The sequence below is a fragment of the Nuphar pumila genome, chromosome 1, assembly GCF_984573655.1.
Source record: "Nuphar pumila chromosome 1, dmNupPumi1.hap1.1, whole genome shotgun sequence".
Classification (NCBI taxonomy): Eukaryota; Viridiplantae; Streptophyta; class Magnoliopsida; order Nymphaeales; family Nymphaeaceae; genus Nuphar; species Nuphar pumila.
Window position 1 is genome coordinate 39598446 of NC_143249.1, and position 21695 is coordinate 39620140.

Genomic DNA, 21695 nt, shown 5'->3' on the forward strand with positions numbered 1-21695 from the left:
CTCTGATGTATATACCTCTTTGGCACTCTAGAGTGCCCCACAAGGCCTTACGGCCTAAGAACCCCGTGTATTCGGACTCTCTCTTCCCCTTTTGATGTACTTTGCTTTCAAGTATCTATAAAGAAGCTTTTTGCATCTCTCTCTCTTTGTGCTTGTGCATACGCGTACTCTTGCTTCCGCTCGTGCGCGTGTGTTGTGCGTTGCTTGTGCGCTTAAAAGGCTTGCCTTCGGTGTGTGTGATTGCCCGAAACTACGTCACGGGGGCCTTCGCTTCCCAGCCCGTGACACCACCAATGGGTTTCAAATTTGTGATGTCCCGTCAACTTTGTGACAGTTACAAGTTGTCCCTACCAAGCTTCATCGTTTCTTCCTGGCATTGCTGCCGGTCATACAAAATTGTAGGCTTGATTTGCAGTTCTATAAAAAGAACTGGCTTAGCCTTCACTACTGGCAAACAATAGAACTGTCAAGACCTGATTTTCCAAAACGAAGGCCAGGTGGGATCCTCATAAAATATCAGAATCGATGATTTGGTACAACTCTCTCTCTCTCTCTCTCTCTCTCTCTCTCTCTCTCTCTCTCTCTCTCTCTCTCTCTCTGGCAGGATATGTTCTAAACACAGGAAACGAGCAAAACTTGTATCTTTTGAAGAATGAAAAGATGGATAGGATTGAGCTCCAAACATCAAAAGAAACAAAATGTGAGGGAAGCAGTCATTTACAGCAAAAACAAATTATTGGCTGATGCAAGCTTATTAACAGCTCTAAGGCAGCATTTGCTAGACTATCCGCAACCATTAGATGCAGAGGAGTTGTTTAAACCAACTTATTCAAAAAATTCTGCCATATGTGACCGTCTTTGTGAGCAACATTAAAGGTTGTTGCAAACTGCATCTGTGAAATCAGTTGTTGATGCAGTGCCCCCAAGATCTCGAGTCCTGTGCTTTCCATCAGCAATGGTCTTGAGGATAGCACCATGAATTTTGTTTGCCTTCTCGTTCAGCCCCAAATGCTGCAACATTGACACCGCACTCAAGAGTAGAGCGGTAGGATTTGCAAGGTTCTGCAGTCATCATCCGGAAAAAAAGAAACAGCTGAGAAAAGGTAATCGTTCATGGCATGCATCACTAGGTGAACGTGAAACATGAAGACTGATCTCCAACGATTCAAGATTCAGTCTCCCATCTGCAGACCAAGTGTGAAAGCACAATTGATTATGTGTCAACTCCTACGCCATTGTCACCTATGGCCGTTGCTTAAAAGGTCACATTTTTAAAACTTTTCAAAGGAAAATTCGACCAAAACTCAAAATAAGTGCAGATCAAAAGATGACCCAGTGAACAGATTAACTTGACAACAAAGGTTATTGAAATTTCACCAACTCAGACTGCAAATTGGCAACAATAAAATCATGTTCTCTAAAAAAGCTGTTTGAGGCGCACAACTCTAAAACTGATGAACTCAAAACATTCAGCATAGTCTTGTCCAACCGTACACAATTCATAGTGGTGAGGATATATAAATACGTACTCAGACTAGCTGATCTTCACTAACTAATTTGCAACTATATGCTAGTAACAGACTGCTGAAATTAGGAACTAATCCACTATGGATGTGAAATATGACACCAAAAAGAAATGCAATGCAGCAAACTAATTCACGTGTGCCATGCAGAGAGCGAGATGTCTCACCTTGCCAGCAATATCAGGTGCTGAACCATGTACGGCTTCAGCAAGTGCAATACCTCCCTCACCAATATTACAGCTGAAAAGAAATAAATGAGCTTTGGAATTTGTTACTTTGAGGAAGACAAAAGTGTGAAAATTACACACCTTGGTGTCAGACCCAATCCTCCTATTAATCCAGCACAAAGATCACTGATTATGTCCCCATACAGGTTTGGCATCACCAATACGTCGAAAAGAGCAGGATTTTTTACAAGCTGAGAGCGCAAATCATTGGGTCAAGCTCTATCAAAGGTACAAGACAAATTTGAAACAAGTTGAACTATATTGTTTTAAAATTTATGATAGTGTAGGATGACTGAATGAAATCAGCAATCATGTACTAAAATTAAATAGAAAGAGAATTTTTTCCTTTCCATCATCACAGAAGCAGTGAATCACGTAGGTTACCATCATACAGCAATTATCAATAATGACTTCCTCATAATTGATTTCAGGATATTTGTCTGCAACCTCCCGGCAGCACTGCAGACAAAGGCAACAGGAAGCTAAATGTGGCATTATGTGAGAAACGAAACATCATCTCAAAAGTAGAAAGCAAAGCTGAAAGCACCTTGAGAAAAAGCCCATCGGTCTTCCTCATGATGTTGGCTTTGTGTATGGCAGAAACCTTTTGCCTTCCATGGGTTTTGGCATAGTGAAAAGCATACTCTGCTACCCTCAAACTTGCCTGTCGAGTGATGATCTTGAGACTTTCAACAACTCCTCTAACAACCTGATTATAATAAAAAAAAGGTCAATGAAAGGCTCCGAGATGAATGCAAACAAAGACAATCATATGGTTTACAAGATATCACCTGATGCTCCAGGCCGCTGTACTCCCCTTCTGTATTCTCACGAATTGTCACAAGATTAACATCATCATACCGAGTTTTGTAGCCGGGAAGACTGTAGCAAGGTCTAACATTGGCATATAAGCCAAGTTCTTTCCGTAAGGTAAGATTCAATGACCTATGGCCCTTTCCAATTGGTGTAGCCATTGGCCCTTTCAAGCCAACACCATTTTTTTGCACTGATTCTAAACTTTCCCATGTCAGAAAACTTTCAGTCCTAGGGTCAACTTTGTCACCCACAAAATGTTCCTCCCATTCTATGGGCACTTCAGCAGCATTAAACACCTACATTAGTTAAAAATTACCCTCAGAAGCAATCTGAAAATTCATGCATTAGTTCACTTTATTTTATTATGAGAAGTCAGAAAATCTATAGAAATAACAAATGACAACTTATTTCTCACAGAAGTGAAAATTAAGCTAAAAAGATGGTTCTATATGCAGCAAAGAAATAGAGGCCTCATGCCTAGAGCATTTGGAGTTGAACGTGGATCAAATGGGAGCTTTTTTTTTCCTCTTCTTTTATATTTTAAAATTAATAGCGCCTAACTAAACCTGCAAGAGTCATTTCTTTTATATTTTTTTCCTCTTCTTGTAGCCACCATTATAGATATTTTGCTTCCCAAAGTGTGGGGGCTTGTAAGTTTTTACATGATTGCTAGGTTTGGACACAGCTAACACTTCATCACCTTCTTTTATCATACCAAGACGAGTCTCCTCTTGGCATATTTTGGCAATGGCATCCTTCAAAGGAAGAGACTTAGATCTATGAAGGAGAGAGGATCTAACTTGTTCATATTCAGGCTTAAGCCCACGTAAGAATTTGAAAAAGTGTTATTTTTTTATTTGCTCTTTTTTTTGTTTAATATCTTCACTAGCAACCCACTTGGATTCAAGAAGAGATAATTCATCCCATAAGGGACTAAGAGTGCTTAAGTAATCATGGACACTCATGTCCCCTTATTTGATGGTACATATTTTTTCTTGAAGAAAAAATTGCCTTGCAAGATCTTTTTGTGTATACATAATTTACATAAAAAACCACGTCTCGTTTGCCTTGCGAAACTTAGCGATGTTGACATATATTTTGAGCTCAACATTGTTCATAAACCATGCGAGAATTATGACATGGTTACTTTTTCAATCTTCTATATTGGATTGATGGTCCTCAATATTTTTTATGCGATCATTTCTTTCTAAAGCCTTTTCTTGCCCTCCTTCCATCTTGGTGAGTTTGAGTTGAGGTTCCGGAATAGAAATCATCACATATCCCCAAAGCTTATTGCTTTTGAGGTTATTTTCTATGGCGGATGCCCACATCATGTAATTGGTATCATTCAACTTGAAAGAGAGGTCAATCTTTTGTTCATTCTCCATTTTGGCTTAGTGAGAAGAGAGGAGTATGAAAGAACACGAAAGAGCTCATCCACTTGAGTTACCGCAAGCACGTCGATCCCCGAATCATGATCTTTCAATGGTCACTCTTCAAGAGACCAAGTGCACAACCTTGCTATGATACCAGGTAATGAAGTATGCGGAATTGCAACAATAAGGTGCAAAAGCACCAAACAAGTCCAACAAGCAATGAAAAGGAAATAAAAAAAAGTAAAGATAAAAAAAATAAGAAAAAATAAAATATAGTTCTTTCTAAAAAACAACTATAATTACATGTGAAAAAACAAAAAATACCCCTATCGGGCAAATTAAAGCAAAACAGATTATATATATATAAGGGAAATTAAAGCAAAACAGATTTTATATATATATAATCTTGTTTTGCTTTAATTTGCCCGATAGGGGTATTTTTGTTTTTTCACATATAATTATAGTTGTTTTTTAGAAAGAACTATATTTTACTTTTTCTTATTTTTTCTATCTTTAGTTTTTTTTATTTCCTTTTCATTGCTTGTTGGACTTGTTTGGTGCTTTTGCACCTTATTGTTGCAATTCCGCATACTTCATTACATGGTATCATAGCAAGGTTGTGCACTTGGTCTCTTAAAGAGTGACCATTGAAAGATCATGATTCGAGGATCGACGTGCTTGCGGTAACTCAAGTGAAGGAGCCCTTTCATGTTCTTCCATACTCCTCATTCTCTCTTCTCACTAAGACAAAATGGAGAATGAACAAAAGATTGACCTCTCTTTCAAGTTGAATGGTACCAATTACATAATGTGGGCATCCGCCATGGAAAATAACCTCAAAAGCAATAAGCTTTGGGGATATGTGATGGGCGCTATTTCGGAACTTCAACTCAAACTCACCAAGATGGAAGGAAGACAAGAAAAGACTTTAGAAAGAAATGCTCGCATAAAAGCTATTGAGGACCATAAATCCAAGATAGAAGATTGGAAAAGTAACCATGTCATAATTCTCGCATGGTTTATGAACAATGTTGAGCTCAAAATATATGTCAACATCGCTAAGTTTCACAAGGAAAACGAGGCGTGATTTTTCATAAAAGTTACGTATACACAAAAAGATCTTGCAAGGCAATTTTTTCTTCAAGAAAATATGTACCATCAAACAAGAGGACATGAGTGTCCGTGATTACTTTAGCACTCTTAGTCCCTTATGGAATGAATTATCTCTTCTTGAATCCAAGTGGGTTGCTAGTGAAGATATTGAACCAAGAAAAGAGCAAATGAAAAAATAACATTTTTCCAAATTCTTACATGGGCTTAAGCTCGAATATGAACAAGTTAGATCCTCTCTCCCTCATAGATCTAAGTCTCTTCTTTTGGAGGATGTCGTTGCCAAAATATACCAAGAGGAGAGTCATCTTAGTATGATAAAAGAAGGTGATGAAGTGTTAGCCGTGTCCAAACCTGGCAATCATGGAAAAACTTACAAGCCCCTACACTTTGGGAAGCAAAATATCTATAATGGTGGCTACAAGAAAGCTATTTGTCGTCACTGTCATGAACCGGGTTATATACGACTTAATTGTCCCAGTTATATGACACCCCAAAGAACAAAGTAGCTTTTGTTCAAGAAACCACACCATGGAAGGAAGAACTGATCAAAGGAAAAGATTTTTTTTCTCTTGCTCAATTATCGGAGGCACTTCAAATGTTACTCAAATCTTCATCTACATCGGGTTTCGTGATAGCCTCATCTTCTCTTCCAAATATGTCTTCTTTGATCATTAATTCAAGGGTCTCCTTTCATATGACACCTCATGAGAATGGTTTATTTGATTTATGCACTAATTCAAAAACTTTCTATATTTCAACTACCGATGGAACATCTTTGCAAATTAAAAGTAATGGAACATTAAATTCCTCTCAAAAAAATTTTGTGCCAAAAGTGAGGGTTGTTCCTCAACTAAGTTTAAACTTTCTTTTTGTTTCACAAATTTCCAAACATGGATGTGAAATCTCCTTCTCATCTAAGGGTTGTTCCATGAAGAATCTTCGGTCCGGGAAGCATATTGGGAAAGGCCATAGGAAGGGAGATGTCTACTTCATGAATTATCTAAACCTTCCTCCAAATTCTTTTTTGTAATCATTTTCAAAATAAAGATATTAAAACTTGGTATAAAAAACTTGGACACCAAAGCTTCTCAAATATGCATCTTCTTTTAAGAAAAAATTTTGCAATGAACAAAATTTAGTTTGCAAATATTATATCTTTGGAAAGATGAAATTCACTCACTTTCCTAATAGAAACTTTGTCTCTAAGAGACCTTTTGAATTAGTGCATTCGGATGTTTAGGGACCTTCTCCTGTCATATCAAAAGAAGGATATTCATATTATATGTATGGATATACCTTCTTAATTTAAAATTCGATGTGCCCTTTTTCTTTAAAAAAAATCATATGATTGTCAAAAATCAATTTCAAAGCAACATCTCTATTCTTAGATTTGATTCAGGTGGTTAATACTTATCAAATGAATTTCAAAATTATCTAGAACTAAACGAGATTTATCACCAAAAGTCATGTCCTAGAACTCTCTAACAAAATAGATTAGCAGAAAGAAAACATAGACATATAATAGAAACCATTAGAACACTACTTATTTCTAAAGATATTCCAAAAAGTTTTTGGGTCGAGGCCACTCTAACATCAACATATTTGATAAATAGAATGGCCTTATCATCCTTGCAAAACACATCTCCTTATGAAAAAGAAAGAACACCCGATTTCAAGCGGTTGCAAATTTTTTATTGTAAGTGTTTTGTACTCTTGTATAAAAGAGATAAATTGTCTCCAAAAGCCATTGAATGTGTATTCATGAATTATGGAGAAAACAAAAAAGGATATAGATGTTTTGACCCTAAGTGTAACAAACTCCATGTTTCTAAAGATGTAATCTTTTTGAAAAATAAAAATACTTTTGAAAAAAACAAGAAAAACAATGAAGTTGATTATACTTTCTATTTGATCTCTTGCCACAAGAAGTGTTGACTTCTTGTGATGATTCTTTGAATGACATCGGGGATAATACCTTAAATGACAATAAAAATGGTGATGATAATGTGCATTCAATTGATGAAAATAAGGAATCATCTATAAGAGATAATGATATTGTTTATCAAGCCATACAAATTTATACCCGGCATGAGCAAAGAAATCTTTTAAATGCTTTATAAAAATATTCACAAAATTTGTCCTTAGAAGAAACCTCTCTTAAAATATCCAATTGTATCTCCAATCCACCAAGTAGGTTTGTATCTTATGACTAATTAACACCAAAATATAAGTCATGCCTTATAGCTTTACATTCCTATCATGAACCATCACACTGTAATGAAGTCAAAAATCTTCCACAATGGGTTGAAGCAATGAATATAAAACATAAAGCTCTTGAAAAAGCTAAAACATGAAAAATAACTTTGTTACCCATAGAAAAGAAATCTATAGGATGTAGATGGGTTTTTAAGGTTAAGACCAAGAGTGATAGGTGCCAAAGGGTACTCTCAAGAATATGAAATTGATTATGAAGAAACATTTTCTCCGGTAGCTAAAATAAGTAATGTTAGAACAGCAGTTGCATCTATTAAAAAATGGCTCATCTACCAACTAGATGTGAAAAATGTTTTCTAAATGGTGAATTAAATAAAGAAGTATACATGGATCCTCTGTCGGGGTTTTGTATTGAAAACGATAAAATTCTTAAACTTAAAAAGGCTTTATATGCTCTAAAACAAACTCCTAAAGCCCGGCATGATAAATTTAGCAATGTAATGACTCATCTGGTTTTTTATTCATGTTATACTGCCATTGCTCTTTTTGTTAAAAGTACAAGTTCTATGGTTGTTATTCTTCTACTTTATGTAAATGATATGATTATTACTAGAAGTGACAAGCAAGGAATTGGTGATATTAAAAATATTTTTAAAAAATTGATATGTCTAATTTAGGTTTTTTAAGATATTTCTTAGGTATTGAAGTTGGGTACTCTCCCAAAGGATACAATCTTTATCAAATGAAACTTGTTGCCAATATTTGTACCAAGTCTAGTATTACATATAATAAGAAGATAGAAACCCCATAAGTGATTAATGTTAAATTGAGGCTAGAGATGGGACTCTGCTTGAAGATCATACTCCTTACTGCCAACTAGTTTGGTCGCTCACTTATCCATCACTCGGCCAAACATAGCTCATGCAGTTCTAGTTTCAGCATGATCCTACCACTGTGCACATGAATGTCGTCTTGAGAATTGTCAGATACATCAAGAATATCAAGAATACTATAACCAAAGGGATTTTTCTATCCACGTCTTCTTCATTTGTTTTACATGCTTTTACTGATATTGAATGGGGTGGAAATCCCAATGACAGAGTCTTAACTATCGGTTTTTGTGTATTTTTAGGTGACTATGACTTCATAAAGATGCAAGAAACAGCATGAAGTATCATTATCCTCAATTGAAGCCAAATATTGTGCAATGGCTGCAACAATAATGAAGCTTGTGTGGCATAAAAGTTTCCTCAGTGATATGAGAATAATCATTTCAACACCTTCGAAGATGTGTTGCGACAATAAGAGTGCAATTTACATCACAAGCAACAACACCTTCCATGAGCCAACTAAACATATCGAAATGGATTATCACTATGTATGTGATGAATATCTAGGAGAGACTATTGTGTTGTCACATGCCACATTGGAGTATCAATTGATGGATTTCTTCACGAAAGCTCTTCCTGCTCCTCGATTTAGTTTTTTTCTTATCAAACTTTTGGTTATTTCTCCATAAATTTGAGTGCTAAACTATGTCACATGGGTGCGGGTGCGACACGGGTGCGGCGCAATTTCAAAAATTTTGGACACGGGGACTCGGCTATATATATATATATAACAATAATTCTAGTAAACAATTAAAATTAAGTAGCCAAAACTATATAAGATAAAAGGATATTATCATTGTACAGATATGACTTAAATTGACTTGTAATAGTAAACTTCAAGTCTGCAGTAAATTAAGTAGCCAAAACTATGACCTTAATTTTTTAGAAAGTTTCAATTTGGCACTCCCATTTCTTTATGGTAGTTCTTAAGCTAGCTTTACTAATACTTGTGAAACTAGTATTTTCTAAACTGGAAAAGCATTTATTTAGCTACCTCAAATGGTTGGGTTACCTTTTATCGTGTTTTATACATATTTTTACATAAGTTGTGAAACAGTCACACAGACTGTGCACACAGTCTGTGCAATGCAGTCTGTGACTGTGCAGACTGTGCACAGTCACACAAACTGTGCACAGTGACTGTGCAGTTGTGTGCAACTGCATTGCACAGTCTGGTTATATATTAAAAAAAAGATATATAAAAAATGTTTTTTTTGTTTTTTGTCTTAAAAATGGACATTTTTGGACTCGGTCAAAGTTGAGCGAGTCCAAAATGTGGACGGACTCGGCCTTGACTCGTTGACCGAGTCCGACTCGACGTTGACCGAGTCTGGGCCAAGTCTGAAGCCGCACCCGTGTCGGGGCGTGTCGACTCGGGTGCGATACCTCCCTAGCCGAGTCCGTGTGACATAGGTGCTAAACTATTTATATGCCTGCACATATATACTCATGTATATATATACATATTCATATACATACATGTATATATATAATCTATTTTGCTTTAGTTTGCCTGATAGGGATATTTTTATCTTTTTACATATAATTATAGTTGTTTTTTAGAAACAACTATATTTTAGTGTTTCTTATTTTTTCTATTTTCTTTTATTTTTTTATTTTCTTTTCATTGCCATTAGGAGCCTCACTCATAGAGTCGTTGGGAGCTCCCCAACGACTATATGAGGGGAGCTCCCAATGGTCTCCCCTTCTAGTGTTGTATATAAATAGAGGAGAGTTCTCCCCTAATAGCTTTACATTCCTATCACGAACCATCACACTATAATGAAGCCAAAAATCTTTCAGAATGGGTTGAAGCAATGAATATAGAACTTATAGCTCTTGAAAAAGCTAAAACATGAGAAATAACTTTTTTACCCATAAGAAAGAAATCTATAGGATGTAGATGGGTTTTTAAGGTTAAGACCAAAAGTGATGGGTCTCTAAAACGATACAAAGTTAGGTTAGTGGCCAAAGGGTACTCTCAAACATATAAAATTGATTATGAAGAAACATTTGCTCAGGTAGCTAAAATAAGTAGTGTTAGGACAACAGTTGCATCTATTAAAAAATTGCTCATCTACTAACTAGATGTGAAAAATGTTTTTTTAAATGGTGAATTAAATGAGGAAGTATACAAGGATCCTCTGTCGGGGTTTTGTATTGAAAAAGGTAAAATTCTTAAACTTAAAAAGGCTTTATATGCTCTAAAACAAGCTCCTAAAGCCTGGCATGATAAATTTAGCAATGTAATGACTCATTTGGGTTTTCATTCATGTTATAATGTCACTGCTCTTTTTGTTAAAAGTACAGGTTCTATAATTGTTATTTTTCTACTTTATGTAAATGATATAATTATCATTGGAAGTGATAAGCAAGGAATTAGTGATATTAAAAATATTTAAAAAATAATTGATATGTCTGATTTAGGTTTTTTAAGATATTTCTTAGGTATTGAAGTTGGGTACTCTCCCAGAGGGTACATTCTTTCTCAAATGAAATTTGTTGCTAATATTTGTACCAAGTCTAGTATTGCATATGATAAGAAGATAGAAACCCCAGAAGTGATTAATGCTAAATTAATGTTGGAGATGAGACTCTGCTTGTAGATCCTACTCATTACAGCCAACTAGTTGGATCTCCAGGTCCTTCCACGCGTGAGAGCTGAGAAACAGAGAGAAGTTGGGAGAAACCGATACCCTGTTGTGTTAGGGTCGGCTGTTGTGTATACTCCTTTATATTAACATGTGATTACAAAATTAGGGTACTAAAATACCCTCATTACAATAACTTATATTACACAATGCCATTAATGAGAAGTGGATGTCACGGGTCTGGATCTCCAGATCCATGACCCGTAACCAAAGAAAACACTTCTTTTCACCCTCCCTCAAGTTGTGCATGATCTTGAACCATGAACAACTTGCCTTTTAACATCCAAATTTTGTCTTTTGTCAATCTTTTTGTAAATATATCCGCCACTTGATTTGTAGTTCGAACAAATTCAGGCTCAATCTCTTTCTCTTCTACCTTTTGTCTCACAAAATGTTGGTCTATTTCAATATGTTTGGCACGACTGTGATGGATTAGATTAAAGGACATACTAATGGCACTCTGGTTGTCACACAAAAGAAGTGATCGAGATATCGATTCTCCGACTTCTGTCAGTAGATGTCTAATCCAAGTAGCCTCAGCAGTGGCGACTGCCATTGACCTGTATTCAGCCTCTGTACTGGATCTGGCAACAGCCTTTTGTTTCTTACTACTCCAAGAAACCAAATTCATCCCAACAAATACACAATAGCCGGATACTGATCTGCGTTCATCTGGATCTCCCGCCCAGTCCGCATTAGAATAAATAGTGATCTCATGTGCATTTTGCCCATTTGTCTTTCGCTTATATATGAGACCATCCCCAATCGTTCCTTTCAGATATTGTAGTATTCGTTTAACTGCTTTCATATGCCCTTCACATGGTGCATGCATAAACTGAGAAACTTGATTCACCGAGTAGACTATATCAGGGTGAGTAAAAGTGAGGTATTGTAACATACTCACTATGTTACGGTACTGTGTGGGATTATCAAATGGATCTCCGTCTTGAGAGCTAAGCCTTTGATGAAGAACGCTAGGAGTGTTCAAGGGCTTGCAGTCTTTCATACCCGCTTTATTGAGAACATCAATGGTATACTTATGTTGAGTGAGAGTCATTTCTTCAGAGGTACTGTCGACTTCAACTCCAAGAAAGTACCGTAGTTTGCCAAGGTCCTTCATTTTGAACCTCTGATTCAAGAGATGTTTGACTTCTTCAATGTGCTCATTGGAATTACCAGTGATGATGATATCATCCACATATATCAACAACAAAGTAATTGTGTCTTGGTTCTTAAATATAAATAATGAGTGGTCAATAAGAGATTTCTTAAAACCATATTTTTGTATTTCAAGAGAAAAGTTGTCGAACCAAGATCGAGATGCCTGCTTCAACCCATATATCGCCCTTTTTAGTCTGCAGACATATTTTGTAGGATTACCTTCTGCGTAACCAGTGGGTTGTTCCATGTATACTTCTTCTCTCAAATCTCCATGAAGAAAAGCATTCTTCACATCGAGTTGGCTAATAGTCCATTGGTGTTCAATAGCTAAAGAAAGTATGACTCTGATTGTCCCCATCCTTACCACTGGACTAAAAGTTTCATCATAATCTTGTCCTTGCTCCTGTGTAAAACCTTTGGCTACAAGTCTCGCCTTGTATCGCTCTATAGTCCCATCTGGTTTATACTTTATTTTTTTACACCCATTTCGAACCAACAACGTTTCTGACAGGTGGTCTTGATACGACATCCCACGTACCACATTCATGTAGAGCTTCCATCTCCTCATTCATTGCTTCAATCCATCTTCTGGAATTTGATGCTTGAGAGAACGTTGTGCGTTCATCTTCTTTATTCAAAGCTGTTAGAAAGAGTTGAAAATCTAATGAGAAATTTTCATAACTGACCCACCTTTCAATTGGATGGCGAGAATGTGTGGATCTTCTAGTATCAACGATGTTGGATGTAGAGGATGTGTCCATGTCTGAATTAACTATGGTGGACGGCTCTCTTTATCGTCGAGTGTATACAAGGCCTTTATACCTTCCTGGATTCAAAGTTGGGTATGTATTTTCATGAGCAATCATTCCATCAGTAGACACAGGTTTCTTATCCTTTTGAATGTAATTTGAGCAAACATCACTAGCTCCTGAGAGAAGTTCATAATTCAACCAAGGATAATAAGTCTCAACTTTAGGTTTTGATTCTGAAGAACTAGTACATCAACAATCAAAATTCAATTCATCGAAGATGACATTTCTTGATATTTTGATGCGCTTGCTCACCGGATCATAGCACCTGTACCCTTTATAGTCATCAGCATAACCCACAAACCTTCACTTCAGGGCCTTGTCCTGAAACTTATGTCTCCTTGAATTGTCAACATGAACATAGCATAAACAACCAAACACATGCAAATCATAGTAGTTCGGATGTACACCAAAAAGAGACAAGGAGACTTGTTTTCCAAAATAGTCATGGGCAATCGATTTATCACATGAACTGCAGAATGAAAAGCCTTTGTCCATAAAGTGATCGGAAAACTACTGTCATGCATCATGCTCATCGCACTCTCAAGTCTCAACAATATGGTGATGCTTCCTTTCAGCAATCTCATTCTGCTGAGGTGTGTGTGGGCAAGACACCTTTTTCCTTATCCCGTTACTTTGAAGAAAGTTAGTAAAGTCAATGGAAGAGAATTCACCTCCTCTGTCACATTGGAAACTTAGGATGTTTTCAGAAAATTGGTTTTTGACAAAGGAATGGAAGTTACGGAACAACTTGAAAGTCTCAGATTTATGTTTCATGAAAAATATCCAAGAATAGCGAGAATAACTGTCAACAAATAAAAGATAATATCTAGTTCCAGATATGGAAGCAACTGGAGCAGGCCCCCAAACATCAGAACAGATAGTCTCAAAAGGTCTTGAAGTTCTTTTATTGATAGAATGAAATGGTAAAACATGACTCTTACATAAGAGACAACTAGAACATTTGTTGTCATTGACATTTATTCATAAACTTGACTTGGGAATGAGGTTATTTGAAACAAGCTTTTCAATGAAACTACAACTGCAGTGACCTAGACGACCATGCCAAAGGTTTGGCTTATTGATTTCAGAGACACTAAAAACGCAGGTAGGATTTTCAGAAGGCAACGATGATTGTAGCTTCAAGTTTGGGTCTGCAGAGCGAATATGTGTTGAAGGATCTTCTTGAAAAACATACATATTGCCTTGCCGTTTTCCTCTAGCGAACGTCTCCTTCGTGCAGAGATCCTTGACAAGAACAGAAGAGGGAGTAAATTCAACTGAGGCTTTGATATCATCAACAAGTTTAGAAACTGAAACGATGTTTTTCTTGATATTAGGAGCATAAAGAACCTTTGAAAGGTTGATGGAAGATTCGGGCAAGGGTATAATGAAATTTCCAATATGCGAGACAGAGTGGTGTGATCCATCTCCAATAACTATACTACTTCTACCAATGTAAGGAACAAGTTTTAGGAGCTTACCTGCATCACCAGTAACGTGAGTCGCTGCGCCAGAGTCCACATACCAAGTACCTTGCTCATTTTGTTTCAGATTCAATTCTGCTAAAGCTGACAACAATAACTCTTTTACTTCTCTGTTGGTCCTTGTACTGTCTGTGCCTTTTTTTGCTTCAGTTTGTGTTGATTTTCCTTTATTTAGGGGATTGAACCAGCAGTTAGCTTTGATATGCCCCTTTTTATTACACAGAAAGCCGGTAGGAATTGGCCTATGTCTTTGTGGATTGGTATATGTGTTGGGTGTAGGCAATAATCCACGACCTCCATGACCACTTCTCCCTTGTGCTCCCTTTCCCTTGATATCATAGCTTCCTCGTGCATAAGTAACCCCTGTAGCAAGAACTTCTTGTGCCCCAGTATGCATAGATGATTCTTCAGAAAATCCCTTTAGATTCATCTCATATTGTAACAATTTTGCACGCAGATCTTCAAAGTTGGGCAGCTCAAGTAAACATAACAGGGAAGTGACAATCATATGATAGTCGTGTCCCAATCCATTGAGGGTTTGTTGTACCAAATCTTTATCAGTAATTGTACTTCCAACAACTGCTAGCTGATTTGTGATAACCTTCATTTTGTTCAAATATTCCATGATGGTCAGTTGGCCCAGATGGTATACCTATCGAGGCTTGGAAATGCTTGGGAGAGAAAGGTTTAGAATGGTTGACAAATCTTTTTAACTTGATTTGGCGAACAAATAAGATGCCTAATGAGTGGAGGAAGAGTACTTTGGTGCCTTTATATAAGAATAAGGGTGATATACAAGATTGCACAAACTATCGTGGTATAAAACTCATGAGTCATACTATGAAACTTTGGGAGAGGGTGATTGAGTCTAGGTTGAGGAAGGTTGTCATGATATCGGAGAATCAATTTGGTTTTATGCCTGGAAGATCAACTATGGAAGCTATACATCTTCTTAGACAACTTATTGAAAGATATAGAGAGAGGAACAAAGATTTGCATATGGTTTTTATTGATTTAGAGAAGGCATACGATAGAGTACCTAGGGACGTTCTCTGGTGGACAATGATGAAGAAAGGTGTTTCTCTCAAGTACATTAGTATAATTAAAGATATGTATGAAGGAGTAGTAACCAATGTCCGCACTTGTGGAGGGGTGACAACCAATTTCCCGATAACGGTTGGGTTACATCAAGGATCTGCTTTAAGCCCTTTCCTATTTGCGATAGTGATGGATGAGCTTACGAGATCAATTCAAGAAAATGTACCGTGGTGTATGTTGTTTGCTGATGATATTGTTTTGATTGATGAGTCTAGAGCTGGGGTTAATGCTAAGTTAGAATTATGGAGACAGACATTGGAAGCTAGAGGTTTTAAGTTGAGTAAGAGTAAGACTGAATATATGGAATGTCGGTTTAGTAAGCAACGAAGTAGTGATGGGAGTGTAGTGAAGCTTGGTGAGCAAGATATACCAGTGAATGATTATTTCAAATATTTGGGATCCATCATTCAAAAGTATGGAGAAATTGATGGAGATGTAAATCATAGGATAAAGGTTGGGTGGATGAAATGGAAAAGTGCTACTGGAGTGTTGTGCGATCGTAGAATGCCATTGCGGTTGAAGGGAAAGTTTTATAGGACGACTATTAGACCCGCTTTACTATATGGTACGGAATGTTGGGCTGCCAAGAGACATCATATTCAAAAAATGAGTGTAGCTGAGATGCGGATGCTTAGATGGATGTGTGGAAATACAATAAAAGATAAGATTCGGAACCAAGAGATACGTAAGAAGGTAGGTGTTGCACCCATTGAAAATAAGATGCGAGAGAATCGTTTACGGTGGTTTGGACATATTCGGCGAAGGCCTAATGATGCTCCAGTTAGAAGGTTGGAGAAATGGGAAAATACATTAGTTAAAAGAGGTCGGGGTAGGCCTAGGAAGACTTGGATGGAGATGATAGGAAAGGATATGAATGCTTTGAACCTCACCGAGGACATGGCGTTGGATAGAAATGATTGGAGGAAAAGGATTCATGTGGAAGACCCAAAATGAATTTCTTTTTTGGTTCATATCGCTGACCCCAATTGTTTTGGGATGAAGGCGTAGTTGTTGTTGTTGTTGTTATTCCATGATGGTCATGGAATCCCTTCTTAACATTTGAAATTCCCTTTTAAGAAACATAATCCTGGCCTGAGAAACCTGTGAGTATGTCTGAACAAGTCTCTTCTAAAGTTGCATGGCAGTGCAGTCATCTGGAATGGCTACAAGTACCTCTTGTGATAGTGTAGATGTAATATAAGCAACTAGCGCTTGGTCTCTTTTCATCCAAGCCACAAATTCAGGATTTCTAACATATACTGTAGTAGATTCCCCTTTGTTGTCCCTTTCTTCTCGTGATATGAACTCAGGAGGAACTGGAATAGATCCATCCAGATGTCCAGAAAGATCCTGACTCCTAATGAAAGGTATGATTTGCCTCTTCCAAGTCAAGAAGTTACCATTATTTAATTTTTCAGACACAAGTTGGCTGAGGAAACTTCAAGAAAGAACTGACTGGCTAGGAAGTGAATCCATGTTTCACAGTATTAAGAGTGTGTTCAGCACAACCTGCCTACGCCTACAGTTTCTGTAATCTTTTTTTTTTTGCAGAAACTAGTTCAGATCAATGGCTATCAGATTGCAGAAACTAATTCAGATTGCTGATTTGAAACAGAAATTGAATATCTATCAGATTTCTGATTTGTATATGAAATGGAATATTGGGTATGAAAATCACCAAAAAAATTATGAATATGAATTCGTACTTTGTATTGACGCAATGCTTTCAAGCTAAAAGAGGTAAAATAGAAGAAATGAGAGTGTATCGGCTTGATCAGATCTGATCAAGGATGCAGCTGAATCAAAATAGGGCCCTGCGTGATTAGATCACGCTGCTATCAAGAGCGATAAACTGGGTATGTTAGTGACAGAATGAGGAATGAAGAAAAGGTATTTTCAACAAAAGATTTGGGTCGAAAATCTGGGTTGAGTCACTCAGTCCTCTCTGAGTTGACTTAGATTAGGTAGGGAGATGGTTTGATCAGATCTGATTAACGTCAGATCTGATCAAGTTCAAGAGACAGAAAGGAAACTGTAGGGAGAAGAAGTCAGATCTAATTATTGTCAGATCTGAATGATATCAGGTCTGATTGAGAAGAAAAGAATAGGATGGGTCAGTCGTGAACCAGAAAAAAAATCAGATGAGATAAGATGACAGAAGAAGAATATTTTCTTGACTTAGAAGAGGAAATCGAGAAGCGATAGATCTTTCAGACTTACCTTTGAGATCGATTCCAGTTTAAACTAAAGCGTGGCTCTGATACCATGTCAGATTTTCAATCTCCAGGTCCTTCCACGCGTGAGAGCTGAGAAACAGAGAGAGAGATAGAGAAAGGGAGAGAGAAGTTGGGAGAAATTGATACCCTGTTGTGTTAGGGTCGGCTGTTGTGTATACTCCTTTATATTAACATGTGATTACAAAATTAGGGTACTAAAATACCCTCATTACAATAACTTATATTACACAATGCCATTAATGAGAAGTGGATGTCACGGGTCTGGATCTCCAGATCCATGACCCGTAACCAGAGAAAACACTTCTTTTCACGCTCACTTACTTATCTATCACTCGGTCAGACATAGCTCATGCAATTTATTCTGTCAACTAGTTTCAGCATGCTCCTACCACTGTGCACATGAGTGCCGTCTTGAGAAATGTCAGATACATCAAGAATACTATAATCAAAGGGATTTTTCTATCCTCATCTTCTTCATTTGATTTACATGCTTATTCTGATGCTGAATGGGGTGAAAATCCCAATGATAGAGTCTTAACTATCAGTTTTTGTGTATTTTTAGGTGACTATGATTTCATAGAGATGCAAGAAGCAGCATATAGTATCATTATCCTCAACTGAAGTTGAATATTGTGCAACGACTACAACAACAATAGAGCTTGTGTGGCTTAGAAGTCTTCTCAGTGATATGAGAATAATCATTTCAACACCTTCAAATATGTGTTGCGACAATAAGAATACAATTTACATCGCAAGTAACAACACCTTCCATGAGCGAACTAAACATATTGAGATGGATTGTCATTATGTACGTGATGAATATCTGGCAGAGACTATTGTGTTGTCATATGTCACATCGAAGTATCAATTGGTGGATTTCTTCACAAAAGCTTTTCCTGCTCCTCAATTTAGTTTTTGCCTTAGCAAACTTTCGGTTATTTCTCCATAAATTTGAGTGAGTGTTAAACTATATATATATATATATATAAAATTTGTTTTGCTTTAATTTGTCCGATAGGGATATTTTTGTCATTTTACATGTAATTATAGTTGTTGTTTAGAAACAACTATATTTTAGTTTTTCTTATTTTTTCTATTTTCTTTTGTTTTTTTATTTCCTTTTCATTGTCATTAGGGGTCCCACTCATAGAGTCGTTGGGAGCTCCCCAACGAGGGGAGCTCCCAATGGTCTCCCTTCTAGTGTTGTATATAAATAGGGGAGAGTTCCCCCTTATTTCTTTCATTGCTCTCCAAGCACTTTATTAAATAATACTCTTATTCTTTTACTTGTTGGTGTTGCCCTTTGTAGGCATTTTGTATTATCGCATCGTGGACTTCTTGCTTTTGCACTTTTGTGATGTTGTATATGTCCATTATTGAACTTGTGTGCTTTTGCACCTTATTGTTGCAATTCCGCATACTTCATTATACCTTGATGGTAGGACCATCACTGTTAGTGTTACCAGTACCAACAGGTTGTGTTGTGGCATATTTCTGGCAGCTGCTGACTGGTGGCAGCATGATGCCATGACTGGCAGCAGTATTACATTCAGCAATCATAGCAGCACATGTCAAATGCAGAATGCGGAAGCTAGCAGATGAAGAGGGATGACCTGGGTCCAGTGCTCTATACTGTTGAAGGGCAGCCAAACTGCCAAATGTTGTGACACAGATCAAGAAAATACTCATAGCAAGCATACATGTTGGCTATCCAGATAAGAGAATGAATGACATGAAAATGTTGTCACCAATATCAGTGCGGGCAATTTTTTGGGTGATCCAAAAAGTTCTGGTTCCTCAAGAAATTTTCTTAAGAATCTAGATGAACACAAAAGAAAAGGTAGAAAACAATTGAAGCACTCAAGGAATTGATGATGGAAATCTGATATTATAGCACAAGAATAACACCTCCTATAAAATGGTACCCCTAGTATGACATAGAAAGAGGCAGGAACCAGATTGTGCAGTACATGATTGACAATGCAAGTATCAGGACAGAGGCTTCTTTTGACAGGGTAGCAGTGGCACGATCATGCTAATATACTTAAGAGCAGCCACTTGATTATGAACAGATTGATAGATGTGCTGTCTAATGATCATTGAATATGAGACAGCAGCTTAATCAAAAAAGGATCCCATCCTTTGACATAGGATACAAAGGATCATATGTTGATCCTAGCTGTCCAACTGATGTATCTGGACAGCTAGATTCAGTCCACATCCATGTGAGAATGTGGACCAATCCTAGCCATTTGTTTGACGGCTAGGATTGAAGGCACGTTTGCATTGCATGGAAAGTGGGCAGTTTCCGCAGAAATGCATAGGCGCCCATACCATTTCTGCGGGCCCCACAATAAAACACAAAAATGGGACGGATTCATTTACCGTGGGAGGGTGGCCCGATTTGTATTCCGCGGAAGAAGGTGCCACGGAATGCAAACACACCCTGAATGTAGGACGTAACCCATCCTATGTCAAACGATGGGATCCATACACAACTTAAATCATTGTTTAAAGAGAATCAGCATCTCAATAATATAGACTATAACAAGTTTCTGAAAAATGATCCACATGTGATATACATTCCAGTAAAGGGTAATAACTGTGGATATATCTCACCATGCAATTATGGAATGTGCAAAAATAATTCTATGCATCAAGGAAAAGAAAATACAAGGAGCACGAGGACTGGATGAAGAAAGCAGAGTTAGTCCCTGAGATAACAATCAGCAGTATGATTCATGAAGAATATTTGAGTTACAGCGAAAACAAAAAAATAAGATCCATCATCTTACAATTTATGCTTATCGAAACGGATAGCTAGAGCCTATCACGTGGACCATGCTCACCAAGTAGTGACACCCGGATAATTATGGCTGTGATTGTTTCTGTTACTCTATAATCACTCAGCTCAGATTTCAAATATCAATTAAATCCCATCATCTTTATTGATCAAAGTGCTTGTCTTGTGATTATGTAAGTTAATTTCCTGTATGACGATTGGTCCGGCCAATTAGGGGCATCATATGTGATCCCCCACAAACACCTTTGAATAAGTACGGTATTCTCATACAATCTTTTGCACATAATTATAGTTGTTCAAACTTAAAGGCAGTACGGCATTTCTCTCCCTCATATTTTCCTTGGATCAGCACTCCCAAATCTAACTAGAATGAAAACCTTAGGGTTCTCTTCTTCAAAAAAAGGAAATTTTGAAAGAACTACTATAAAAAGTTCAGGGCTTTCTTCTTCAGAAAAGGAAAAAGGAAAAATCTTGTTGAAAAACTTTAGGGCTTTAATCACCCACAAAATCTAAACGATTCCATCGATCGACAACCGCTGAAAATTGGATTTCAAAGTAAACGACGCTCGTGGAAAACGAAGAGCCGATGCCAAAATCAGATGACGTGAATTCAGAAGCGGAAGATACCACGAAACAAAAGGGAGGTGGGGAACCGACCTGCTTGACGGATTGGGCGATCTCAGGACCAACTCCGTCGCCGGGAAAGAGGGTCGCCCGGATGGGGGTAGTCGGGGAGGCAGCGGAGGAGGAGGAGAGAGCCCTGTAACAGGAAAGGGTGGGTTGGTCGAGGGAAGGGCGTCGGAGAACGCGTGCAAAGAGCCGAGCAGCCATTGAGGAAGCGAACCCTCAATGGCAGAAGAGTGGGAAAGGCGGATGGGTCGTCTCTCTCTCTCTCTCTCTCTCTCTCTCTCTCTCTCTCTCTCTCTCTCTCTCTCGTTTCTTTCATGTCCTTTACTATGAAAGTGATCCCTTTCATGGGAAAAAGAGCTCTTTACTAAGAAAAGCGAAACAAAAACATCTTGTTGAGAAATACGTGATAACCCCACATAATAAACACAAAAAAGCGCCTTTCCTATCACAATTGGGCCCGTTTGTTTCACGCCATGGAAAGGAGAATCAACGGAAACGAGAATCCCCCCAAAGCCCCCCTTGGAGGGAAAGTGCTTCCCCAGGAGGGGAGATGTGACACGGGTTTCCATGGAAACCCTTTATTAGGGAGAAAAATGTGTGGACCCCACTCGCCCTTTCTTGCTCGGCCTTTGTGAAAAATCCCCTTCACATTAAAGTGGG

General features: G+C 37.6%; 1 protein-coding gene across 1 annotated transcript; it reads right to left on the bottom strand.

Annotated features, from left to right (window-relative positions):
• Window positions 1–643: 643 nt before the first annotated feature.
• Window positions 644–21399, bottom strand: LOC149848758 (isocitrate dehydrogenase [NAD] catalytic subunit 5, mitochondrial-like). Its single transcript, XM_089997279.1, has 7 exons — window positions 21063–21399; window positions 2542–2862; window positions 2298–2459; window positions 2135–2209; window positions 1832–1941; window positions 1691–1763; window positions 644–1062 (listed from the first exon to the last, which is right to left on the bottom strand). The coding sequence occupies exons 1-7, from the start codon at window positions 21234–21236 to the stop codon at window positions 871–873; spliced, it is 1107 nt and encodes a 368-aa protein (XP_089853405.1). The 5' UTR covers window positions 21237–21399; the 3' UTR covers window positions 644–870.
• Between the last annotated feature and the right edge of the window lie 296 nt (window positions 21400–21695).

What these genes read in the sequence shown, in the direction of transcription:
- LOC149848758 (XM_089997279.1), bottom strand. Translation starts at nt 21,236, where the DNA reads ATGGCTGCTCGGCTCTTTGCACGCGTTCTCCGACGCCCTTCCCTCGAC. An exon ending in TCGCCCAATCCGTCAAGCAG is followed by an intron (nt 2,863 to 21,062) that starts GTCGGTTCCCCA and finishes TAACTAATGTAG; the next exon opens with GTGTTTAATGCTGCTGAAGT. An exon ending in CACCTGATATTGCTGGCAAG is followed by an intron (nt 1,063 to 1,690) that starts GTGAGACATCTC and finishes TGATGACTGCAG; the next exon opens with AACCTTGCAAATCCTACCGC.